Source organism: Lepus europaeus, chromosome 5 (genome assembly GCF_033115175.1).
Source record: "Lepus europaeus isolate LE1 chromosome 5, mLepTim1.pri, whole genome shotgun sequence".
Taxonomy (NCBI): Eukaryota; Metazoa; Chordata; class Mammalia; order Lagomorpha; family Leporidae; genus Lepus; species Lepus europaeus.
Genome location: NC_084831.1, coordinates 120,739,371 through 120,763,433, shown reverse-complemented (window position 1 = coordinate 120,763,433; position 24,063 = coordinate 120,739,371). Strand labels below are relative to the sequence as shown.

The 24,063-nt window shown below is 62.0% G+C and overlaps 3 protein-coding genes across 7 annotated transcripts; 2 read left to right on the top strand and 1 right to left on the bottom strand.

Annotated features, from left to right (window-relative positions):
- Nucleotides 1-421: 421 nt before the first annotated feature.
- Nucleotides 422-5,259, top strand: MUC1 (mucin 1, cell surface associated). 2 transcript variants are annotated; one of them, XM_062193650.1, is made up of 7 exons: nucleotides 422-772; nucleotides 1,547-3,183; nucleotides 3,288-3,340; nucleotides 3,461-3,594; nucleotides 3,730-3,845; nucleotides 3,928-4,077; nucleotides 4,948-5,259. In XM_062193650.1, exons 1-7 carry the CDS (start codon nucleotides 661-663, stop codon nucleotides 5,020-5,022), a joined length of 2,277 nt encoding a protein of 758 aa, XP_062049634.1. In that variant the 5' UTR covers nucleotides 422-660; the 3' UTR covers nucleotides 5,023-5,259. The 2 variants fall into 2 exon arrangements, with proteins under 2 accessions (XP_062049634.1, XP_062049635.1); XM_062193651.1 differs by lacking the exon at nucleotides 422-772 and adding an exon at nucleotides 892-1,005.
- A 938-nt stretch (nucleotides 5,260-6,197) lies between these two features.
- Nucleotides 6,198-15,431, bottom strand: TRIM46 (tripartite motif containing 46). 4 transcript variants are annotated; one of them, XM_062192412.1, is made up of 10 exons: nucleotides 15,366-15,431; nucleotides 13,746-14,007; nucleotides 13,194-13,537; nucleotides 12,377-12,520; nucleotides 12,162-12,257; nucleotides 11,315-11,568; nucleotides 10,928-11,049; nucleotides 9,646-9,948; nucleotides 8,231-8,528; nucleotides 6,198-7,347 (listed from the first exon to the last, which is right to left on the bottom strand). In XM_062192412.1, exons 1-10 carry the CDS (start codon nucleotides 15,426-15,428, stop codon nucleotides 6,954-6,956), a joined length of 2,280 nt encoding a protein of 759 aa, XP_062048396.1. In that variant the 5' UTR covers nucleotides 15,429-15,431; the 3' UTR covers nucleotides 6,198-6,953. The 4 variants fall into 4 exon arrangements, with proteins under 4 accessions (XP_062048396.1, XP_062048394.1, XP_062048397.1 ...); XM_062192410.1 differs by lacking the exon at nucleotides 15,366-15,431 and adding an exon at nucleotides 14,769-14,999; XM_062192413.1 differs by lacking the exon at nucleotides 8,231-8,528 and having other exon boundaries at nucleotides 7,271-7,347.
- A 619-nt stretch (nucleotides 15,432-16,050) lies between these two features.
- Nucleotides 16,051-19,585, top strand: KRTCAP2 (keratinocyte associated protein 2). The gene is made up of 5 exons (XM_062192409.1): nucleotides 16,051-16,174; nucleotides 16,432-16,586; nucleotides 16,705-16,768; nucleotides 19,147-19,213; nucleotides 19,433-19,585. The coding sequence occupies exons 1-5, from the start codon at nucleotides 16,168-16,170 to the stop codon at nucleotides 19,551-19,553; spliced, it is 414 nt and encodes a 137-aa protein (XP_062048393.1). The 5' UTR covers nucleotides 16,051-16,167; the 3' UTR covers nucleotides 19,554-19,585.
- The last annotated feature ends 4,478 nt before the right edge of the window (nucleotides 19,586-24,063 follow it).

Genomic DNA, 24,063 nt, shown 5'->3' with positions numbered 1-24,063 from the left:
CGCCGCGGCGGCTCTTTACCCCCACCTAGGCCGCACCTCCCGACCCGCAGTGCTCCGGATCGGGGCGCCTCTCGGCCGCGCGGGCCGCCCCGCGAGGCTACGGGTGACCGCCAGAGGGCAGGAGCTCCCGCCGGCGGGGCTGCCGCTCCAGGCGAAGGCTTGGAAAGGTCCTTAGGATTCGGTGGAGCACCGGTTTCGTCGGTCTTTTAGTGGAAATTTCTACCCCCCCACACCGCACCCCCAGTATGCCACGGAGGGAACCCAGGCTACTGGAAAGTCCGGCCCGGGCGGGCAATGTGGTTTTCAGGCTAGAACTGCATGTGGAACGGGACAGGGAGCGGTTAGAAGGGTGGGGCTATTCCGGGAAGTGTTGGGGGGGAGGGAGTACAAAACTACCACTTGGTGCACTCATTATCAACCCGTCTGGCTTCTTCTCGGCCCCGCACGGGTGTGGCTCCCAAGGACCCAGAGAGCGTGGGGAAGTGGAGTGGGGGCCCTAGGGGTGGGCGTCCAGGCTTGGTTGTCCAGGACCTTGAAGCAGCCCACCTTCTCTGTGCTCTCTCTTCACCTTGGCTGCAGTCCTCGGGCTAAGACTAGACAGCAGGGGGCCCCAGGCCCCAGACTGTCCCCCACCCCCCACCTAGAGCCAGGGAGTGGCTGATGGAAGGGGAAGGCCCCTTGGAAAACAAACAGGTCGTCAGAAGGCTGAGTGACTGGAGCCCATGTACTTACCCAGGAATGATTGGGGAGGAGGAAGAGGAAAAAGAAGGAGGTAGGGAAGGGAGGAGGGGGCGGGGCTTTATCACCTGTCACCTGCTCCGGCTGTGCCTAGGGCGGGAGGGGGGACCGGTATAAAGCGGCAGGCGCCTGTGCCGCTCCACCTCACACGCAGCGCCGGCCTGGGTGCGTCCTGCCCCCTCCCCACCCAGCTCACCACCGCCATGCCACCAGGCATGGGCATCCGGCCCCCTTTCTTCTTGCTGCTGCTGCTCTTAGGGATTACAGGTGAGGGGCACGAGGTGGGGAGGGGGCCAGCCTGGTCTCGTGGTCTTGCGGGCCTCTCTGTGGGTTTTGTTCTCTGGCAGATGGCTCCACCAGAGCCAGCAATGGTAGACTGGGGTGGCTCCGTCTGTGTCTGGGAGGAGAGGGGCTAAAGATGGGCTGAGAAAAAGCACTCCCTCCCCCCACTCCGGAGAGTAGGGGCAGGTGAAGGTCCTGGGGGGGAGGGGTCCTAGGAGTGGAAAAATGGACTGGGGGGTGGGGCGCAGTGCTGTCGGAAAGAGAGCTGGAGGGCCGAGGGCCGGGCCTGAGGCTGGGGCTGCTGTTCACGCTCCAGCCCTCCTGCCAGAAGTTCCGTTTTCCCTCGCCTAGATTTGCCCTCCTACCCAGTGGTTCTTAAGGCTTCTGTCCCCAGCTAGAGCGGAAAAGTAGATCTTGGCTCTCCCAAGCAGGCCAGGGCCCGGCTCCGCTGAGAGACGCACTGCAAGCATGACCAGCGGTTCACTCCCCACCCTCAGCCCTGGCTCAGGCTCTGCTGCCATTCCAGGCCAGGCCGTCAGTACCACCACGTCTCCAGCCACCAGCTCCGACCATGAAGTCACCTCGGCCCCGGCCATCAGCCCTGTGTCTGGCTCAGCCACCAGCTCTGTCCACGAAGTCACCTCGGCCCTGACCACCAGCCCTGCGTCAGGCTCGGCCACCAGCCCCGTCCATGAAGTCACCTCAGCCCCGGCCACCAGCCCAGTCCATGAAGTCACCTCGGTCCCGGCCACCAGCCCTGTGTCAGGCTCGGCTACCAGCCCCGTCCACGAAGTCACCTCTGCTCCAGCCACCAGCCCTGTGTCAGGCTCGGCCACCAACCCCGTCCACGAAGTCACCTCAGCCCCAGCCACCAGCCCTGCATCAGGCTCAGCCACCAGCCCCGTCCACGAAGTCACCTCTGCTCCGGCCACCAGCCCTGTCCATGAAGTCACCTCAGCCCCAGCCACCAGCCCTGCATCAGGCTCAGCCACCAGCCCCGTCCACGAAGTCACCTCTGCTCCGGCCACCAGCCCCGTCCACGAAGTCACCTCAGCCCCAGCCACCAGCCCTGCGTCAGGCTCAGCCACCAGCCCCGCGTCAGGCTCAGCCACCAGCCCCACGTCAGGCTCAGCCACCAGCCCCGTCCACGAAGTCACCTCTGCTCCGGCCACCAGCCCCGTCCACGAAGTCACCTCAGCCCCAGCCACCAGCCCTGCGTCAGGCTCAGCCACCAGCCCCGTCCACGAAGTCACCTCTGCTCCGGCCACCAGCCCTGTTCACGAAGTCACCTCGGCCCTGACCACCAGCCCTGTGTCAGGCTCGGCCACCAGCCCCGTCCACGAAGTCACCTCTGCTCCAGCCACCAGCCCTGTCCATGAAGTCACCTCGGCCCTGACCACCAGCCCTGTGTCAGGCTCGGCTACCAGCCCAGTCCATGAAGTCACCTCAGCCCCGGCCACCAGCCCTGCGTCAGGCTCAGCCACCAGCCCCGTCCACGAAGTCACCTCTGCCCTGACCACCAGCCCCATCCACGAAGTCACCTCTGCCCTGGCCACCAGCTCTACGTTAGTCTCAAACACCAGCCCCATGTCGGTCTCAGCCACCTCCCCTGTCCACGAAGTCACCTCAGCTTCAGCCACCAGCCCCATGTCGGTCTCAGATACCAGCCCCATCCACAATGTCACCTCGGCCCCGGCCACCAGCCCCACGTCAGTCTCGGCCACCTCCCCCATCCACAGTGTCACCTCGGCCCCGGCCACCAGCCCCACGTCAGTCTCGGCCACCAGCCCCACGTCGGTCTCGGCCACCAGCCCCATCCGCGATGTCACCTCAGCTTCAGCCACCAGCCCCACGTTGGTCTCGGCCACCAGCCCCGTCCACGATGTCACCTCGGCCTCGGCTACCACCATGCCAGTTGGCACTCTGAGCACACCAACTTCGGTTCCCAGCCAGCACACTGGCACTCCCACCGCCCTTCCCAGTCCCAGCCACAGCACGGGGCCTCCTGTCACCACCTCCACTCAGAGCAGTGCTCCCCAGGTGTCTGCTGGTTTGTCTTTCTTCTTCCTGTCTTTTTACATCACCAACCTGCAGTTCAATTCTTCCCTGGAGGATCCAAGCAGCAACTACTACCAAGAGCTGCAGAAGAACGTTTCGGCACTGGTGAGTGTCCACCCGGCCTCCGCTGGCTCCCCTGAAGCAGTCTTTGGAGCTGGGGGGCGGGGGGCGCTTTGCAGCAAGCCTGACTCCCTGCCCTCTCACCCCAGATTTCGCAGATCTATGGACAGAACTTCCTGGGCCTCTCTGGAATCCGGTTCAGGTACAGTTCCGTGTGCGGACCCTGGGTGTGTGTGTGTGGGGGGGGGTGCTGTCGTGCCTGGGGACAGTGCTGAGCCAGAGCTGGGGCCTGAGGCTCAGTCGTCTCTCTCCCCGTGGCTAGGCCAGGGTCCGTGGTGGTGGACTTGATTCTGGCTTTCCAGGAGAGCAGCACCAATGAATTCACGGTGTACTCAGAGTTTGTTCGGAATATACCGCAAGCAGCCAGGTACAACCTGAACATTTCAAGAGTCACAGGTAAGGCTGCTTCCCCAGCGGTGCTGTGCGGGGCCCGGCGCTGTGCGGGGCCCCTGCCATTCTCCTTGGTGCTGGCAGAGGACATGGGGATGTCTCCTTTGGGACACTGTCCTGACCACGGCTCTTTCCTTTTAGTGCGTGATGTTCTGTCTCCCTCCTCTGCCCAGTCTGGAGTTCCAGGCTGGGGGATCGCCCTGCTCGTGCTGGTGTGTGTCCTGCTTGCGCTGGCCATCATCTATTTCATAGCCCTGGTAAGTGCTCGGTCTCTGGCCTTGACCAGAGTCTGCTGGTGGAAGGACCCTCCTGGCCCAGGTAACCCACCTGCCTCCCCAGGCCGTGTGTCAGTGCCGACGTAAGAACTACGGGCAGCTGGATCTCTTCCCGACCCGGGACACCTACCACCCCATGAGTGAGTACCCCACCTACCACACCCACGGCCGCTATGTGCCCCCTGGCAGCACCAGACGGAGCCCATATGAGGAGGTGAGGATGGGAAGCTGAGGCTTTTGACTGGGCAGGGGATTTGGAAAAACCCAAAGAGCTTGGGAGAGGTGAGAGGTGGCAGGAGGCGTAGACCCTGGTGAGGGTGGTCTGAGGGACCCTGGGGAATGGGCCTGGGGAGGTGACGGCCAGCATTCCCAAGCGCCAGGCCAGTTGCCCGCCCACGGTCACTGCTTGGCTGAACTGGCACCAGGGCGGCGCTGGCTGGGATGCCCAGAGGTGAAATGGGTGGGGCTCTGCGCCCCAGGGAGCCCTTCCTGCCGCACAGCCAGCACCTGTGCCTCTTTCACAACCCAACCGCCCAGAGCAGATTGCTCAAGGCCGGGGGTCTTGGGTGCTGGGGCTCCTTGGGAGCTCAAGGAAGCAATGACCCCTCCCTCTTCTCCTGGCCGTGCTCCACGGGACCTGGTAAATAATTACTGCAGCCTCCTGGGACTGCGGAGCCACTTGGTGTGGGGGAGGAGGCAGGAGTTTCCTTTCCTTGTCCCTATTTTCCGCCTCCTGGGGACCTTCCTCTTCCAGTTTTGCCAGCGCCTGTGGACACTCTCTCTCTCTCACACACACACACACACACACACACCCCTTGAGCTGAAGGCGGAGAGTGGAGGGAGAAGGGGGGAGGGACAAGGGGGCTGATTAGAGCCCTGGGAGGGAGGGAGGGGGAGAGGAGGGAGGAGCAGCCCTGTTTACAGTCACCTGGCTGCCTGTGGGGCCGGCAGGTGCGCACTTCGAATTAACCCTTTGAGAACAGGCCAGGCCCCTGACCAGTGAGCCCAGGCTGGAGTGCCATCCAGGGGTCCTAGGAGGTCGCTTCTACCCTTCACCCTGGTCCCCCTTTTTCCCCCCACCCAGGTTTCTGCGGGCAACGGTGGTAGCAGCCTTTCTTACACGAACCCAGCAGTGGCAGCCACTTCTGCCAACTTGTAGGGACATGCCATTCGCCGAGGGCCAGCGGGTGCCAGCCCGTGCCAGCCCCTCCCTCAGAATCCTCCCTTCCAGAGCCCCTGCACTCTGATCTGCGCTGGGAGCCGCCGTCCAGGTGGGCTGCCCACCGCTGGCCCTCCATCATCTCCACCTAGTGACGCTTGTCCCTGCCCCTGGGGGACAGGCCTGGGTGGGGAGGGAGGGTGGCTCTCATAAGGACTGGCTTGGAAATCCTGGATGGGGGTGGGATCGATCCGGGCTGAATAAAACGCGCCTCCTGCTGCGCGGACCTGTGTCTCCTTCCTTGATCCTTGGCGGGCAGGGGGGCGGCGGCTGGGAGGCGGGGCCTGGAAGGGGGCAGGGAGACAAGGAGGCGCAGGCGTTGCTTGAGAGGTGAAAGTGGGGGAAGAGGAGACACTGGGGCACAGGGTGGCGCGGGGAGTCACCTCTCGCCCATGCCCGGCGGCGCTGGAGGAAGGAGGAAACGAAACCGAGTTGGGCTCTGGTGGGCCAGCAGACGGCTCCGCCTGCGCGACGGCCCTGGCCCGGCCCCGCCTCGGGCCCAGGTTTCACTCCGGCTGCAGCCGCCCGCCTGCCTGCCTGCGCCCTCCTCTCCCCCTGGCACCGTGCCCCCAGGAGCTCTATTCTTAGCTTGCCCGGGTGTGAAGTAAACCCTTGGGCAGCGATAACCACGCAGAGTCAACACGGCTGCGATAAGCGGGGGCTGGGTCAGATCCGGCCCCGGCGCCAGGCCCTGCCCTCCCCCAGCCTCCCTCTCCCCCTGCTGATCCCCTGCCGCTGCCTCTGGGGTGGGCTCCCGGCACCCTGGGAATGGGGAAGTGGTTCTGGCTCCCTGGCCGCTTTGGGTCCAGGCACGGCGCCTGCGCTCCCAACCATACTCTACCAGGACCCTGGCGCCGCCCGGACGCCCCGTCTAAGGCCAGGCGCCAACAGGCTGGGCGCTGCGCCCCCTGGCGGCCATGGTCGCCTCGGGCCTGGGCTGGGAACCTGTTTGGCGGGAGGTTCAGGGGGCCCTGGCTTGGGGATGGGCTGGCCTCAGGCGCCATATTCACCAGGCACCCCTGCGCCCCCGACGGCAGGGCACCGTGGGGTCCTTCCACCGCGCGGAAGCTAAGAGGAACGGTCCACACGCCTAGGGCAGGCAGAGATGTACCTGGCCTCCCAGTTTATTGTTTAGAAACCGTGACAGTAACAGCGGTTGCTCCGCACACGCCTAGCAGAACCCACCGCAGGGGGGCAGCAGCAGGCACCAGAGGCCTTGCCTGGAGCGACCCAGTGGGGACACCCGGCTTCAGCTGGGTCCCCAAGGGAGACTTGGGGACCCAGTGGGGACACCCGGCTTCAGCTGGGTCCCCAAGGGAGACTTGGCACATGGGCATGGGTGCGGGACAGGTAACGAACGCATGCAGGAAGGAAGAGGGCGTGAGGGGCATGCGGCTGGAAGGTATGGGGGTCAAATAAATAAAGCGGAATGACAGGCGGGCCCCTGCCCCTCTCCAAGGAGTGCCCGGCACTGGCCAAAGTGCCTGCTTGCCTCAAGGCTGCAGGTCAATAACAGTGGCGCAAGGAGCTTGGCAGGCAATGGGCAGAGCTGAGAGTCAGGCCCAGTGTTCCAGGCACTCTCCCTCCCCATCGAACTGGGGGTGCAGGGCAAGGATGGGGAAGGGGCTCTCTCCATGACTTGGGTGAGATGCCAGGGACAGGGCATGGGCCGGAGAACTTGGAAGGTGTGGATCAGAGAACGGGGGACATCCATGGGGGTGGACACGGGGGAGTCCCTTATCGAGAGAAAGCCCTGCAAAGACACAGACACAGGGTAAGGGGCGGGCCACGTGGTAGAAAGTTTGGGGGAGAAGCTGCCGCGGGGAGGGGGTAACCAGGTGCCAGGAGGCCTGCACTGGGGCCTGGGAGGGTCAGTCCAGCTTGGCGAAGCCCCCTATGGTGACCTTCCTCTCAGGCTTAGTGCCCACGGGCTCCTGTAGCTGCACCGCCCCGCCCCCAATGAAGCAGAAGGCTGGGCACACAGGCCCTGAGCAGTCCAGGGGACACTCCAAGAGCCCCCGGAAAGACACCGCATCTAGGAAGGAGACTCGGCCCCGCTCGTAGTCCAGGCAGATGCCCAGGCGGGGTGGCAGGGGCACCGTGCAGCCGGCTGCCGGGCCGTCCCTCCCCGTCAGCCCCGCGTTGGAGCTTGCTCCGGACCCCAGCAGGATCTTGCCCATGCCGATGGTTAGGAAGGCGAAGGGTGGCGATGCTTCCACGGCGGCGTCCTCGGCCCCACTGTCGTGCCCGCTGTCTGGGTCGTACCTGCAGAAGCGGGCATCGGGTTAGCAGGGCACTGGGGCTGGGGTACGAGGGAGCTGAGAGGTTCCCACGATGGGATATTGGAGCAGCAGGCTGAAGGGGTGGGGCTGGGATACCAGCAGAGAGCATGGAGAAGAGACAGGGGTTGGAGTGTGGGGGCTGGGGGTGTGGTTTGGGGAGAAAGGGGCACCCGGCAAGAGGGGAGTGGGGAGAAGACAGGCACTGCTAAAGCACGCTGGAGAAGCGTGGCTTCCGCCCACCTGGACAGGATGGGTCAAGGGAAACAGTGCTGGGGCAGTGATGCTGGGGAGTGGGGGGCGGGGGCCGGCTGGCGAGCAGCCGTGGGGAGAGAGGAGGGGTGGTTGGAGTCAGAAACTTTACAGAGATGTGGGATTGGGAAGAACAGAGTCCAGAAGGGACTTGGTGCTGGGGAGCAGGCACTGTGAGGAAATGGGGTGGTGGTGGGATAGTGTTAAGTAGGATGTTGGGGACAGGAGGGGTGTGGGGATGGGACGTTTATGGGAGGGCTTTGGGATGCTGAGGAAGGATGTGGGGGAAGGAGGTGTCGGAGAGAAACTGTGTTATGGAGGAAAGACGTTGGGAATGGGGTGCTGGGGGAAGGGGTGCGGAGGCTTGGTGGGACGGGAGTGTCAGATGGAGGGACGTGGAGCTGGCTCTCCTCTGTCGCCCCTTCCCCAACCACACTGGGAAAATCAGTCCCCGAAGACCCTTTGGCTGAGTCCACCTCTGCCCTGGCCACAGGCCTCCCAGCCTGGCTTCCTCCTTGGCTCCGCCCCAGCGAGTGTGCGCCCCCTTTGGCACTTCTGTCCTGCTCCCGGCCCCCACCCAGGGCCTCCAGTCCCCATCCACTCCAGAGGGCTCTGACCTGGGGCTGATCACGTCCGAGGCACCCTGGAAGCTTTCCTGAAGCTTGCTCTCCAGCCCAACGCCCACCTTGACCAAGTAGGAGGCCGGATCTACGGCGCAGGCCCAGTAGCTGCGGCCCTGGGTCACCGCCACGTCGCCCAGGACCACGTCCACGCTCAGGTGGCAGCCGGTGAGCAGCCGCTCCGCAGCTAGCAGCAGGGGCAGCCCCGGGACGCTCCGCACTGCTCGCTGGTCCTTGCTGATGGCCAGCCGCTCTCGGCTTGCACCCCAGCGGCCATCGAGGAAGAAATGCAGGACTGGAAGGAGGAGGGGGTTGAGACAGAAGGGTGGGCTCCGGGGACAAACACGGGCACTGAGGACTGTGGGGTGTTGGTACACGACACGGGGGCGTTTCTGAACACGGAGCAGGTGGCCAAGGTGTTTGGTCACCAGGAGCAGGCAGTGGGCTCTGGGGAATAGGGCGTGGGAAACTGGAGGCGGGGGCATGTGGAGAAAAAATGGGCGCGGAATCCCAGGGAGAGTTTTTAGTGGACACACACACCAGGGTCCCAGCCCCAGCTGACTCAATGCTTCCCGTGAGCCCTTGGCCGTGGCGGGGCCTCGGGAGAGCCTCTGCTGTGACACTACCACTGTCATCTCTGTCTGCCTGGCCCCCCCACCCTATGCTGCTCATACCCTTAAGCTTAGCCCCTGCCTCTGGGGCCCCTTACTCAGGCCGTGCGGCTCCCCTGCGGTCCGCAGCCCAGGGTCCATGCTATTTCTCAAGAATCACTTTATCAACGTGTTGCCAGCTCTTACTATGTGCCCTAAACCATGAAGACATTACATGTCTTAATCCTCACAGCAGGGGCTGGCGCTGTGGCACAGCGGGTAAAGCTGCCGCCTGCAGTGCTGGCATCCCATATGGGCGCCAGTTCGAGTCCCGGCTGCTCCACTTCTGATTCAGCTCTCGGCTATGGCCTGGGAAAGCAGTAGAAGATGGCCCAAGTCCTTGGGCCCCTGCACCCACGTGGGAGACCCTGGCTCCTGGCTTTGGATTGGCCTGGCTCCAGCCATTGCAGCCATTTGGGGAGTGAACCAACTCTGCCTTTCAAATAAATACTTAAATCTTTTTTTTTTTTTTAATTTATCTGGCACTTTTCTCTAGAAAATTAAAAAAAAAAAAAAAATCCTCACGGCCACGCTGTGAGGCAAGTGGTGGTATCATCCCCATGGAAGAGGACTCTGAAGTTCAGAGAGGCTGAAAGACTGGCCCAAAGACACACAGCTGGCCAGAGGTGGTGCTGGGGTTTGAACCTTGGCGGTCCAGCTGGAGTTCAGCCGTGGCCCCACCCCGCCCCCGGCTCTGTGAAGCCATCCAGACCACGAGCCCTAGGCCCCCGCGAGGCCCGGGCCGGCTGTGCGCTCACTCACCTGGTGCCGGGGGTGTGTGCAGGTGCACGTCCTCACTGTACTCGCCGTAGCCAGCCTTGTTGCAGCCACGGACGCGCAGCACGTACACGGAGCCGGTGTCGGGGTTCTCGAGCAGCGCACTCGTGCCCCTCACCTCCTCCCGCCGCTGCCAGCGTGCAGGGCCGGGCTGGGCAGGCACGTCCGTGCGGCGGAACTCGACGGTGTAGTGCCAGGCTGGGGGTGAGTGGGGCGGCAGCCGCCAGCACAGGAAGATCTGGTCGTAGGCAAAGGTGCGCTGGGTGTCAATGACGGGCGCCTCGGGCACTGTTGGGAAAGACAGCACGGGTTGGTCAGGGCCTGCCGGTCAGTCTGGCACGGCGGGGAAGGGGGAAGCAGCGGGGGCCGGGGGGGTGAGTGTGGGTGAGGGGGAGCTGGGGGCAGACCCCCTGGGACACCAGGCCTGGGGTGGGCAGGGCCCAAGGGAAGAGAGAGGCTGGGTGGGGTTCAGGAGCTCTGTGCTCTGCCCTGCCTGGTTGGCTGCTATCTCACTCTGGCCTGAAATAAGTCACTCCCCACCCGAAGGGCCTCAGTGTCCTCCTCTGTCCCCTGAGGGTACTGGGGCAGGTGCATTCTGGGGGTGCTTCGGGCCTACACATTCTGGGAGTTCAGAGGAGCCCCAGGGTGAGGCAGGCAAAGGCCACTGGGAGCCAGGCAAGAGGAGCCTGAGTGGGGCAGAGGGGGATGGGACCGGTGGGAGATGCAAGAGTCAGCAAGATAGACAATGGGGAGACAGCGGAGGGGAGAAGCAGGCGTGGCGGCAGGGGCAGAGGCCACAGGGAGGACAATGGAGGTCCAAGGGGCAAGGCCACCAGGACAAAAGGTCAGAAGGGCCAGAGTTGGGCAAGTGCCTACAGACGGCAGAAGTGGGTGACACGGTGGAAGGAGCAGGAGTTTGGGTGAAGGCAGGAAGGAGGGAAGCAGTGAGTGGGTGGTGGAGCTGCGTGAGGGCGGCGGGGCGGGACGGGTGGCCCGGCGGGGGGCAGGGCCCCCGGGGCAGGGCCGCTGACTTGCCTGGGGTGCTCCGGAGCAGAGTCCGCGGTGGCCACAGCCTACAAACAAAGAGAGCGAGAAGCAGCGCTGAGCGCGGTGGGCGGCGTGGCAGGGTGGGCTGGGCGGGAGGAGAGGCTGGCCAGGCCGGGCAGGAGGCCGAGGAGGTCCCTGGTGGGCACTGCCCCCCGGGCCCGCTGCTGGGGAGCAAGGGAAGAAGGCTGCGATTGGGCATGGGGCCCGGTCGTCTCCTGACCTCGCAGGAAGTTGAGTTCCGTCAGCAGCTTCATCTCACGGCCCACGTCCAGTTGGTAGTGGCGGAAGGAGGAGCTGGCAGCCGGCCGGAATGTCTGCAGGGCCTCGGTAGCCCGGGTAATCCTGGGGTGGGGGCATAAAAGGGTCAGAGGCACTGCCATCCGGGCAGCTCCCCTCCCCCCACAGCCCCGGCGTCTGCTTTGCGTCTCTCCCTTGGCTCCCGGGGATAAGCTGGTGTCAGTTTGGCCTCAAGAAAATCCTCGGGGCCCCAGCTCTCTCTCTCTCTCTGCCTGGAAGTTCTCCTGCGGACACTGTCCTGGGTGATGGCTCCAAGCACGACGCCCCTGCCCCCCAGGAGACCTGGGCCCTTGCGCCACGCCCCGAATACCTGCTGTGCAGCTGCTTGGCTGCCTGCACAAAGCAGGGCTGGTCTGTTTCTTTCAGTACTTCCTGGGCATAGCCCACCAGGCCTGAGCCATCGAGCAGGCTCCGGTGCTCCTGGATCTGGGCGCTGAGGCGGGCCAGCCGCTCCTGCTGGCACTCTTCAATGGCCTGCAGCAGCGACGCTCGCTTCTCCTCCAGCACAGCCCCCAGCCCCCGCACCAGCTGCGACACCTCCTCCTTGGCCTGCTGACCACTCACCTGCCCAGGGAACAACACCCGAGGGATGCATGACTTACTGTCTTGCTTTTTGGGATGCCCCGCTAGGCTAGGCTCAGAAAGGTTCTGGGGGAAGTCCTAGTGACCCCTTCCCATGCCCTCAGAGGGGCTCCACGTCTGCCCATTCGTGCTAACCTTTCTGAAGGCTCACATCACGCTCCCAACTGCTTAAGCCCTCACCTAAATAAAAGGAGCCATGGTTACGCTCTGTGCCATGCCTGTCGTCTGTCCTGGGGTCAGCTGATTTGAGCACTCTGGCAGAAGCTATCAGAGCTGTCTGTCCCCTGGATCACACTGAGGGTGCCATCCTCGGCAGGCCTGAAGGCATGTGAGCTACAGCAGCCCAACCCCCGCTGCAACCCAGGTAGACCTGGCCTGGGGCACTTGTGTTCCTGCCAACCTGGTCGAACCAGAACCAAAGCACCTGTGTGTGCGTGCACACACACACACACAGACCCCCCCCCCCAAGGGCTTTCTGAGCGTGCAGCAAAGAGATTGGGCCACTCCTACCCACACCCCTTGCTGGCCAGCACTCCCAAGCAGGGCCCGGAGCCCACCTCGGCAGCCTCCCTCACCTCAGTGTGCCTCACAGTCTCTTCCAGCTCACAGATCTGGGTCTGCACCGTGTCCTGGTTTCCCAGGATGTATGTCAGGTTCTTTGTCAGCTTGTCCTGAGGGGGAAGAAAGAGATGGGCATCACACTGGGCTCTGCGGAAGCCGGCGGCAAGGCGGAGGTGTGGGAGGGTATGACTGTGGCTCAGCGCCGCAGGTGAGTGGGGAAGGGTCTCACCTTGAGGGCTTGGTAGGCGCTGAGCACTGGTGTGATCTTGTGCCCACTGTGGGTGCGACGCACCCGGCAGAGTTGGCATACCAGCCTTTGACATGTCTTGCAGTAGTGGGTCACCTCTTCCTTGTGGTCCGGGCACATCAGGCCCTAGGGACACAAAGGGCAGGGAGATAGGCAGCTAACTGGGAGTGTGCACGGCCCCTGGGGCAGGTGGGACGGGAGCCCTCCCTGCACAAGCCGTCAGGGAGCCCAAGGGAGTGCAGCCAGTGGTGTTCCACAGTGCCACCTGGTGGTGCGCACTGGCATCAGCGAGAGCCTTTCCTGCAGTCTCTGGGCAATGCCTGTTTCAAACCAGCCTTGCTCCTCCCTCAAACCACCTCCCTGCCATGTGTGGGAACAACAGTAATGATGGGAATTAATCTGGGCCTGTGGTTGATATTTAACCTTGTCCATTCTGTTTACTGCTGCACTCCTAACACCTACAATAGCCCCACACACTGAGGTGCTCCATAAATATTTGTTAGAGGAAAGAACGCATACAGGCGAATTTAATGCACAGATAACACTCCTGAGTGAACAAACATTGTCCCGTGTGCTCTTGTCAACAACCTTGCAGGGACAAGTATTGCAAGGCACATGCCATCATCCCCAGCCTACAGGAGAGAAGGCCAGAGCTGTGGACTGCTCTATCTGGGGGGTGGGGGGAGAGAGTGTGACAAGGACCACCCCCTGCCCACCTTCTTTTTGGAAGCCACAATGCCAGGCACGCCCACGGGCCCAGCACCACCATGCCCCTCCTTCCCTCCGTAGGCTGGCTCACCTTGGGGCGGAAGGAGAGGGTGGGCAAGGTGGGCTCGTGCTGGGCCTTCTGAGTGCCCCACGGGTGGAAGAGCTTGAAGCACTCATTGCAGAAGGTGGCTCGGCACTCCGTGCAGCCCTTGGTGGCCTCGAGCGGCGGGGGCTTGCACAGCTGGCACAGGATGGCACCTCCCACACTCACGCTCTGGCGGTACCTCTCCACCACACGCTCCAGGGTGAGGTTCCGGAAGAGACCCGCCAGGCCCCGCTCCCCCAGCTCCACATCGCCCTGGCAGGCTGGGCACGGGAACACGATCACTGGGGGGTGCAGAGCACCTCGCTTCCTCCCGGGGTATGTCCCAAAGCCTGTGGGCGGAGGTAGAGGAGGTGAGAATTACAGCCGGCTGGGGGTGAGCAAATCTGTTCAGTTACAAAAGGAGCTAATTCCAGCTCTCACTGGAGCCTGGGTGAGCAGTACTGCCAGCCCTGACAGACAGACAGACAGACAGACAGACGTCCTGTTCAGGCACGGACCACTCTCACCTTCCTGTTGGACAGCCCGCCCCAGCCCTACCTGACTTAAGCAGCCGGTCCAGGCGGTCTGGCTTGGGGAGCGTTCTTCGGGAGAGACGGGGGCTGCGGGTGGAAGGGGTGGAAGCAGGAGAGGTAGGCTCCGAGCTGGGGTCCCCGCCGTGGCCCAGGTAGCCCTGCTGGCCCAGCACCTCTCGGGCACAGGCCTGGCACACGTTGTGGGTACAGGGCAGCACCAGGGGCTGCTTGTACATCTCCTGACACACTGGGCACAGCAGTTCCTTCTCCATGTTCTTCATGCTCGTCTGTAGAGGGACCGGGAGGCCGGGTCAGAGCGTGGGCACCTGGGCATCTCCGCAGGCCTCTCAGCTGTCCCCAGGGAGGGGCAAGACAAGCTACCCATGTCCTTCCCCCAACACCTGCCTTAGGTCCTAGGTCTGCGCCTAGGAGCGTGCCCAGGCCCCCCCGTTTGCCTGCTGCAGAGCCAAGGCCCGCAGACAGGCCAAGGTTGGAGCGCCTGCCTCCCCCACCTTCAAGCCCCACCCCCACGGCTGGGCCGCAGCAGCCCGGGCTGGCAGCCTCCCTCACCTGCCGGCATCCCTCCGAGTCGGCGCCTCTTGCCCACGGCATTTTTCTCAAGGGCACCGCCCATTCCGCAGCTGGGTGCGGACCCCCGCCCCCCCTTCTCTGGCACCCCTCTTCCACGCACGCCCCCTCCCCTTCGCCAGGCGCCGCAGGCTCGCCGGCCTCCTGCCAGTCCCTGCGGTCCTCCCGCCGTGACTCTGGCCTGTGGCCGCTCCGGCATCCGTCCCTTAGCCTTCACTTCCCCATCCATCTCCTCCGGCCCCCGGATCCCAACTCCGCCTCCCAAGATGCCCCCCCCACCAAACCCGCGCACCCTCCGGCCCTCCGCTCCTTCCCATCGTGGCAACCAGCCGCAACCCCCACCCCAAGCTAAGGGGATACAAGAGCCCCGCCTCCTCGCCCCCCTCCCCGCCGGAAGTATCCCTCCCCCTTCTGGTGGCAGGGGGGGTCCTCAGGCTATGCCCCACCCCCAACACCTCACCTTGGTCCCTCTCTTCGCAGCCATCCCGGTCAGGGGCGCAGCTGACACAAAGGAGGGAGGGACAGGGAGGGAGGGGGAAGGAAGTGGTGGGGGGGAGCAGGGTTGGCACCGCCCCTGGGAGAGCCGGGCACGGGTTGCCATGACAACCGCAGTCTCAGAGGCAGCCCTGAGTGGGGGTGCGGTGGGGTGGGGTCTTGGGGAGGGGTCCAAATTGGGAAACGCACCCTGGGGCGCCTCCTCCCTCGCCTCCCACCTGGCCTCAGTTTTCTTGGAAAGCACCCAGGCTCTCCCGAGCCCCCTGTGCCTGGTAGCCCCGGCCCTGGTGCACTGCTGGCGGCCACCCCGGCCCGCCCGCGGCGTCTGGCCAGCGCCATGCTCCCCACGCTCCGGCAGGCAGACGCCTCCGCGGCACCCCGCTCCCGGCTGCCGGGGGGTGCCCGCTCGTACCTGCATCCCGACGCTCCCGGTCGTATCTGCCATTACTAGCCCCCCGTCTACATCCCGGCATCTTCCTGGATTCCCACCTGCTCAAGGTCCGGGTTGGTCCCGGACCCCGAAACGCCCCCTCCCCTTGCCCTCGACCCCACCTTAACTCACACTGATGCGAACCAGTGCATCCATGATGGACGTGAAGGTCTGCATATCCTCACCCTCAGCCATGGCCCTACTGTGCCCGCCCGCCCCCGGCTGCCCGATCCCGGCTGCGGCTGCGAACCCGGGGCTCGATGCAGGAGCCCAGTGGGGGTGTGGGGAGGGGGTGGGGGTGAGATGCCACTGCGCATGCTCCAGGGACCGGCCTCGAACAGCGCCCGTCGGGGTTGGGGGTGGGAAATAGTTCTCCCCACGTGGTTCTGGGGAGGCCGTGCGTGGGGTGGGTTGGGGTGGGAGGGGGTAGGTTTAACAGGTTAGGGGGTTTGAGCACAGAGCCATTTCTCATATTCGCATTCTAAATTGCTTCGAGTCTTAACCAGAGAGGTTACTTTCAGAGGAAGATGCTCCAGGTTGCAGAACACTACATTTTGGGTTGTTGGGGCAAGGATCGCGGGACAGGGAGGTTTGAGGAGCAGGCACTAGAGACGACATAAATGTCAAAAAAGACAGAAGTGGGCTAGAGCCCAGAGGCCGTGCCCGATTACTTGGAGAGATAAGTGCAGTGAGCAGGGAGAGGCGGAGAGGCGTGGGTACCCGGGGCGGCGGCGCGCCTGGGCGGCGGCCGAGGATGCGCTCAGACGCACTGCTTCCTCCCTGCCGGGAGAGGGCGCTGCGCGCAGGCGCCGAGAGCGAGACGGAGGAAGCGACGAGGCCGCGCAGCGCTCGGACGCACGCGCACAGTTAACCGTGCTCGGTTCGGTTCCGCTCTTTCTGGGCCAGAGGCGCCGATTGGACCCACGGGCGGGGCATGATGGGTAACAGGACCGGCGGGATCCCCGGGGTCCGCTAGCAGGGGTCGGGCTTGGGGCGGGCAAAGCTGACGTGGCCTGGGCTGCGGGCGTCTCCACGGGACCGGGAGTCGGGGGAAGGGCCTGGGGAGGACCGGGGGTTCGCCGCGGTGGGTGGGCAGTGTGGCTGCAGCCCCGAGCGTGCTTGGAAGAGGCGGGTCCCCCTGGCTCCGGAGGGAGGGCCGCGCCTCATTGCGCCCGGCGCCGTCTCTCGTCCGCTGCAGTGGTGGGTACCGGCACCTCGCTGGCGCTCTCGTCCCTCCTGTCCCTGCTGCTCTTCGCCGGCATGCAGATGTACAGCCGCCAGCTGGCCTCCACCGAGTGGCTCACCATCCAGGGGGGCCTGCTTGGCTCCGGCCTCTTCGTCTTCTCCCTCACCGTATCCTGCCCGCGGGGCGGAGGGCGGAGGGCGGCGGGGACAGCGGGCAGAGGCGAGGGCCACGTAGGCTCCGCGTTGGCCACACAGGAAGTGACGCCTTAACCACCCCCCAACCCAGGCCTTCAATAATCTCGAGAATCTTGTCTTTGGCAAAGGATTCCAAGCCAAGGTCTTCCCTGAGAGTAAGTCAAAACCGGGGTTGCGCATCGGCGGCGTCCGCTCCTCTGTGACCTCCCCCAGGTGCCGAGATGGTGGGGCTCGTGTGCGTTTCAGGTTGTACCTCTTTATGGGGCACGGAGCGATGACTTGATACATGCCATACGCTGTGTACTGCTCCAGTCAGGGTCACTGGCGTGCCCCCTGCTTCTCCTGATGTTCGGATCATTGGCACCTCTCTCCTAAAACAGTGGGTTGTGAGCCACTGCGCTGTAGAATTGGAAGAACGTGTTCTAACTGTGCTTTGGTATTTGCTGTCCATACTCGCCGCCGGTAAAGCTCATTGAGGAGAAGTGTGGAGACTAATGCCATTTGTGGATCCAGCACCCTGCCCAGCTCCCGGAACTGGAGCTGGAAGGCAGGGCCTCTGAAAGCCAGCAGCAGCTGTCCCCGTCCTGTGGCCAGCTCCCAAGGGAGGTTGGAGGCGAATGGGCCGGTGTGGGCTGAGGTTTTGATTCCATCGCCGAGGAAGGAAATTTTGTTTGCACCGGGAGAAGCAGGACTACTGAGAGGCTGGGGTGTGAAATCTGCGAGTTGTAGTTATCTGGGGGGTTTGGAAGGGCCTAAATATTAGATGCATCAAAGTCCCATGGTGACAGGAATTCTGACCAAATGAGAATAATTTATATTTTTTGCTTGGCATAAGCCTTGTTAAATTGCTCGTGTAATTGAGAATTGATGGTTTAATTATTTAATGGAAAGTTAAGTTTATAAAGCAGATCAGGCATCAAGGCCAGCTCTCCGGAGGAATGCCACACGTCACAGAGTCACGGCAGACACGGTCTCCTGTGAAGCAGGGGTCTGTCCCTGCTGGCTTACTCTGCCTCCGCCCAGGTCTTGCTCTGTCCGTGGCAGGCCTCCAGAGCTGCTTCAGTCCACCAGGTCCAGGACTTCTCTGTTCGATTTTTTTTTTTAAAGATTTATTTATTTGAAAGAGAGTTACAGAGAGGCAGAGGCAGGAGAGAGAAAGAGATCTTCCATCTGCTGATGCACTTCCCAGTTGGCCTCAACAGCTGGAGCTGCGCTGACCCGAAGCCAGGAGCCAGGAGCTTCTCCCAGGTCTCCCATGCAAGTGCAGGGGCCCAAGGACTTGGGCCATCTTCTACTGCTTTCCCAGGCCATAGCAGAGAGCTGGATCGGAAAAGGAGCAGCCAGGACTAGAACCGGCACCTTTATGGGATGCCGGCACTGCAGGCTGCAGATTTAACCTGCTACGCCATGGCACCGACTCCTAGATTTTTTTTTTCTTTCAAAATTTATTTATTTGAAAGGTAGAGTGACAAGAAGAGAGATTTTCCATCTGCTGGTTCAGTGGGGCTCCTGCATGGCTGTCAGGGACCCAGGGACCTGAGCCGCCATCTGCTGCTTCCCAGGCCCGTGAGCAGAGACAAGTGGCTGGGACTGGCACGGCCCTGGCACTCGGATTTGGGATGAGATGCGGGATGTGGGCCTCCTGAGTGGTGGCTTAATCTGCTACACCTGTGGGTTGTCTGCATTTGCTTCTGAAGGAAACCACTTCAGACAAAGTCTCTCTGCCTTGGCTGCTCTCCTAAGCTGGACAGCTGCGGCTCTCTGCCCTTGCCTTCTGCCTCCCACCCTTTCTCCCACCCTGTGTCAGTCCGCCAGATCCCCTCCTGCCCCCCGGGTGAGGCCCTCTGACCTGAGACCGCCGGCGGTCGGCACATGCTGAGTTCATTCTCACTGTCTGGCTTCTGGGGGAAAGGCCGTAACCTCCTGTCCCAGTGAGATTGCGCTTCGCCCCTCGGGCTCTGCTGTCATCTCTTATTTCGCTTAATTGAGGAAAGATGGGTTAGGGAAATTCAGTGAGGTTTGGAGCAGAGCTGCTGTCTTTATGTCCTGGGCATCATTCAGGCTCTCTCAGGTCCACCTGCTGTCCTCATGCTGTATTTTTCCAAGCAGGTTCCCCAAGAGTCAGAGGGCCCCAGAGTTGCAGATGACATAAGAGTGCCTGGTGGCGCAGCAGGTTAAGCTGCTGTGACACCAGCATCCCACATGTGTGCCTGTTCAAGTCCCGGCTGCTCTGCTTACGATCCAGCTCTCTGCTAATGCGCCTGGGAAAGCAGTGGAGGATGGCCCCCGTACTCAGGCTCCTGCCATCCTTGTGGAAGACCCGGATGAAGCTCCTGGCTTTGGCCTGGCTTGGCCCTGGCCATTCATTGCAGCCATTCTGGGGAGTGAACCAGTGGATAAAAGAGCTGTCTTTCTTACTCTGTCTTTCCTTCTCTGTAACTCTGACTTTCAAAAAATAACTCTTCAAAACAAACAGGAAGAAAGGACCTGGTATCTCCGTGCTCACCACTGCCCTGCCTTCTTGCCTCCCTAGTTCTCCTGTGCCTCCTGTTGGCTCTCTTTGCATCAGGCCTCATCCACCGAGTCTGTGTTACTACCTGGTACGTACCGGACAGCTGGGAGAGGGATCCAGCACGCCCTGGCCTTTGGTGCCAGAAATTTTACCCGCACACCTACCTGTCTGCCTGCCCTCCTTTGCCCTACCCCGCTGCTCTGAACCAGAGCCCGGATTCTTTTCCTGGTGCCGGTGCCCACCCCAGCAGGCGCCAGGCCGGCAGCGTGCCTCGATGCCTGACCTTCTTTCTTCCTTCACCGTGTAGCTTTATCTTCTCCATGGTTGGTCTGTACTACATCAACAAGATCTCCTCCACGCTCTACCAGGCAACAGCTCCAGTCCTCACACCCGCCAAGGTCACAGGCAAGGGCAAGAAGAGGAACTAAGCCTGAGTGGCCAATAAAGTTGATTCTTTGTAGCTGTGTGTGCTGTGGTGCACTGTGAACCTGCCTGTGCCTGCTTGGGTTACGGAACGTTGACAGGTGCACCTGCTCTTCCGACTTCGGGGATGGTGAAGCTTTCTTCCTCCAGGGTTCATTTTCACCAGGTATTTATTGAGTGCCAGCCACTGAATTGGCACAAGTGTGTGTAAGAGGCTCATCGAGGAGCAGAGGTAGTGGGTGAGCTGAAGCCTTGACCTTCGGGGAAAAGGGATCACCTGCCCGCCAGACCTGCGGTGGGTGTTCGCACAAGAGGAAGGGAAGGGCAGGGCGAGGAGCCATGGGGTTCCACAGGACGGCTTTGTTACTCAGCTCGCGACTCGGAAGATGAGCCACCTGCCCCTCAGCTGTGAGCCTGTGGATGGGAATTCTCTACTCTGCTCCAGCAGCACAAACGTGGGTCTGTATTCAGAAAGCCATCCCGGGATGGTCACGCCTCCCCCTTTGTTCTGAGCCCCTCATTCCCCCACCCCACCCCAGTAGAGTAGCCGGGATACTAGGAAGTTCCAAAGTTTTAATACAGTGTGCAGAACAATAGGAGCAGGACCTCTGACCCCTGAGACAGGCTTGACGGAGAGAAGGCAGGTGGCAGTCCAGGCCCCACCTGCCTGCCCTTGTCATGAGGAGCAGCTCTGGCCAGTGCCTGTGTTCGGGGCACCTCAGCACCTCCATCCCGGGTGGCGTGGGCGTCCCTATGCGCACAGAACAAAACCCTGCGCGTGAAAGGTGCCTAAGTTAGGGAAGCAGACTCAAGGAAGATAAACAAGGCAGTCCAGGGAGTTCTGGGCAAGGATTACAGGCTACTGCGTTTCCTGGGTTTTCCTGGCCCGAACCCCAGCCCCTTGCCCTTTGGTCTCCCCGCTAAGCGGGGAGTGCTGGGCGGTTTGCTCAAGTTGCCTGCAGAGGGCGCCCTGAGCTCGCGGCTCCCTCCGGGAGGTAGGGCACAGCCAGCCCTGAGGGCCGGGTCCAGCTTTCTTGGAGGACCGGGGGAGGCTGGCCCCGTGCGAGGCCTGAAGCAGAATCCAGCTCTCCTCTCGGGCTGGGCGTGGGAATGGAGTCCGGTGGAGCCCAGAGCCTCCCTGAGAGGTGGCTGTGCTAGACACTAACTCACAGTGATGGCTGGGGGTGGAGGGTGGGGTCAGGGGCAGGGAAAGATTTCCGGGACCCTTTGTGGGTGGAGGGGAGGTTGTCTAAGGGGGCCTGTAGGGAAGCTGGGCTAGTTCTGAGTCTTGCTGTCAAACCTTGACTCACCTCGAGTGGGAGCCATGGCAGAGGGCAGGTGCCAGTCCAAGTGAGCACACACAGCCTGCGGGCCCAGCTGCCTACGGCAACGTGCCTTCCCCAACAGGAACTGGCTTGGGTGGGCCAGGCACACAGCATCGCTTCTGTGGCTTGGGGAGGGTGGGGTGGAGCCGGAGAGCATGTCCGGTCTGGGCACCTACTGTCACCCACTGTGTAGGAGCAGGGGCAGTGTGTGGCCCAGGAATAATGACCCCTTCCTCAGGGAGTGGGTACATTTTACAAGGCAGGGTGGCGCCGACCGCCTCCCCACCCCGCCCATCTGCGTGGTGCGTGGTTGCAGGCAGCCTGCACCTGACCTACCAATTAACCCTGGCAGGGGTATCACAGCCACCTAATCACCATCATTAACTAAGGGGGCGTGAGGGCATCAGGCTTGGGGAGACCTGGAGGTAAGAAGGGCAGAGGTCTAACTAACCTCTTGCCCCTGGACTCCCAGGGCTCAGAGGCCTGTGGGAGAGACGGGCGTCCCCCCCTGGAGGCCACAGGGAAGCCAGATGTTTCCTCCCGCTCCCTCACACGTGGCCCCGACAGCCCGACACCGCCGGCACCCGCCGGACTCCGGAAACAGGAGTAAATAATGTGAGTGAGTCCAGGGGGAGGGGCTGCAGCCTTGGAAAGCCCTGCTCGGGGCAGACGATGCCCCCCCCCACCAGAGGAGGGCGGTGAGGAGGTGACGCCGAGGGGCAGGCAGCTCCCTCACCAGGTGCTGGCACTAGCGCGAGGGACGCCTGGCGTTTAGGGCATGGCCAGAGGGTCAGGACGGGGCCTGGGGGCGCCAGGGCAGGCGGGGAGGGGGAGTCCGCGCCAGGCCTTGGCTCCAGCCCTTTCCGGCCCTTATTGTCCTTGGTGAGAACAGGACGCCGTGGCGTTCCCACTGCCCGCCCCCCAGCTCTGCTCCCCAGGGGCTCGGGAAGGATGTTGGGAAACAAGAGGGAGCCGGGGCCCCGTAGAGACAGAGATGCTGAGAGACACAGAGACAGATACAAAGGGGAAAGGGCCAGTCAAAGGCGAGCATTGAAGCCCATTGTGAGCCGAGCCTGCCTGGCCGCTGTGGGAACCCGGAAAGAATGGGCGGCGGGAGGCCCTGCCCTCGGGGACCTCCTTGACTCAGGGTCCCAGCAGAGCTGCTAAAGGCCGGAACCCTGGGGCGGCACGGTAGGGGGCAATTAATTGCTGGTTCCTCGGCCTGGCTCCTGGCAGACAGGAAGCTGTTCTGGGCAGGCTGGGGATCCGACCGTGCTAACTCTGCTGCAGAGAGAAGTGCCCAGCATCAGCCGGGGTGAAAATGCAGAAAAACAGACATGTTTACATCTGACAAATTAACACTTTTTAACACAAAATCACAATACAATAGAACTATGCTAACCTCCAGATCATTACGGGATTTATAGAGAATTCCCCTCCGCGGGGAGCCACGGCTTAAAGTCCCATGATAATGGCCATGCCAGATTCTCTTGTAGTGTTTGAAAATCCCTTAATAAAAGTTAAGTCAATTTTATGGTCAGTCTCTTCTCTCTGCCCCATCAGAGTGACACGGTGACCCTAGTGGCACTTGGAGGTGACATCTGGAGTCTAAATGTGAGGCTTGAGCCAGGTGGGTGGCCCTGGTGGCCTGTGAGGAGCCCTTCCCTGTATGCTGGAAGGAAGAGCTGGGCAGGTCCCCTGTCCACGGTAGGCTGCGGCCGCACCGTCCAGGGGCACTGGAGGGTAGAGTTCCTGTCCACAGGGGCTTGGGTCTTACAACAGAACCCTCCCTTTGCTGGGCCGAGAGTTGCTGTGAGGGCTGACCTCAGGCTGTCTCCAGGGGTGTCTGTGTGTCTCTGTGTGAGGGCACTAGGGATACTCTCCCCCACTTCCTGCCTGCAGCCTCTAGCCCAATTCTGGCTCAGAGGGCATGACCACTGTGGGGAAGAGGCTGCACCTTGAAACCAGACGGACCTGTGCTCTTGTTTGGGCTCTGCCACCTGCCTCCTTGGGCAACGTGGGTAACCTTGCCTGTAAAGCAAGGATAATAATACCTTCCTCACATTGTGGCAATGAGGATTCGATTTATATATATTTTTAAAATTTTTTTATTTATTTGACAGGTAGAGTTATAGACACAGAGAGAGAGAGACAGAGAGAAAGGTCTTCCTTCCGTTGGTTCACCCCCCAAATGGCTGCTACAGCTGGCGCACTGCGCCAATCCGAAACCAGGAGCCAGGTGCCTCCTCCTGGTCTCCCATGCGGTTGTAGGGCCCAAGCACTTGGGCCATCCTCCACTGCCCTCCCGGGCCACAGCAGAGAGCTGGACTGAAAGAGGAGCAACTGGGATTAGAAGCTGGCGCCGCAGGCGGAGGATTAACCAAGTGAGCCTTGGTGCCGGCCCCGAGCCCCGAGGATTCTATTTAAATGATACAAATGGCACTGCTTTCCTATGTGAATGACAATAACAAAAACCTTCAGTTCAGCATTTACCACTTGCCAGACACCGTGAAGGACAGATAGCTTCGGTTTTATAAACTTTTATTCGAGAGGCAAAGAAAGGACAGAAATCTTCCATCCACAAGTTCACGTCCCCAAATATCTGCAACGGTCAGGTCGAAGCCAGGAGTTTGGAGCTCAATCCAGGTCTCCCATGTGGGTGGCAGGGCAAGAGGCTGGAATTGGACGAGGAACTGGAACTCCAGCCCAGGCACTCCGAGAGGCAGCACAGGTGTCCCACGAGGTGTGAGTCACTGCATCAAAACCCACCCCCTCGTTATTTGATGCATTCTGTTTAATTTATTTTTGTGTCCCATCCCTCGAATAAGCTTCATCAAAGGCAGGAAATTGATCTATTTTGTTCACCGGAACGCTGCTTGATATACAGTAGGTGCTCAGTAAATGTACAGTAAAAGAAAGCCAAGGACCCGTGAGCCACACACCACTGTTACACTCTGACCTCTTCGAAGAAATTCAACTTCTGGCCCCGCCCTCTTCCAAACTGCTGCACCCCCAGGAGGACCCAGACCCAGACGTTCGGTCAGCTGCCCAGGCCTCCTCCTCCAGTCCTCGCGCTATCCTCTTTTCCCATCGTGGACTCCTCCAGGTCACCTTCTCTAGGGAACCCTGACTCACCCACCCAGCCCCTACTGCAACCACCAGCACAGTCCCCTGCCAGCCCGTCTGTAAT

Excerpts from the sequence above, each read along its gene's own strand:
- MUC1 (XM_062193650.1), top strand. The coding sequence starts at position 661 with ATGGAAGGGGAAGGCCCCTTGGAAAACAAACAGGTCGTCAGAAGGCTG. Across the intron at positions 3,341-3,460 it reads CTCTCTGGAATCCGGTTCAG|GCCAGGGTCCGTGGTGGTGG; the intron begins GTACAGTTCCGT and ends CCCCGTGGCTAG. Across the intron at positions 4,078-4,947 it reads GACGGAGCCCATATGAGGAG|GTTTCTGCGGGCAACGGTGG; the intron begins GTGAGGATGGGA and ends CCCCCCACCCAG.
- KRTCAP2 (XM_062192409.1), top strand. Across the intron at positions 16,587-16,704 it reads TCTTCGTCTTCTCCCTCACC|GCCTTCAATAATCTCGAGAA; the intron begins GTATCCTGCCCG and ends CCCCCAACCCAG. Across the intron at positions 19,214-19,432 it reads CGAGTCTGTGTTACTACCTG|CTTTATCTTCTCCATGGTTG; the intron begins GTACGTACCGGA and ends TTCACCGTGTAG.
- TRIM46 (XM_062192410.1), bottom strand. The coding sequence starts at position 14,909 with ATGGCAACCCGTGCCCGGCTCTCCCAGGGGCGGTGCCAACCCTGCTCC. Across the intron at positions 9,949-10,927 it reads GGAACTCAACTTCCTGCGAG|TGCCCGAGGCGCCCGTCATT; the intron begins GTCAGGAGACGA and ends CTTTCCCAACAG. Across the intron at positions 8,529-9,645 it reads GCACACACCCCCGGCACCAG|TCCTGCATTTCTTCCTCGAT; the intron begins GTGAGTGAGCGC and ends TCCTCCTTCCAG.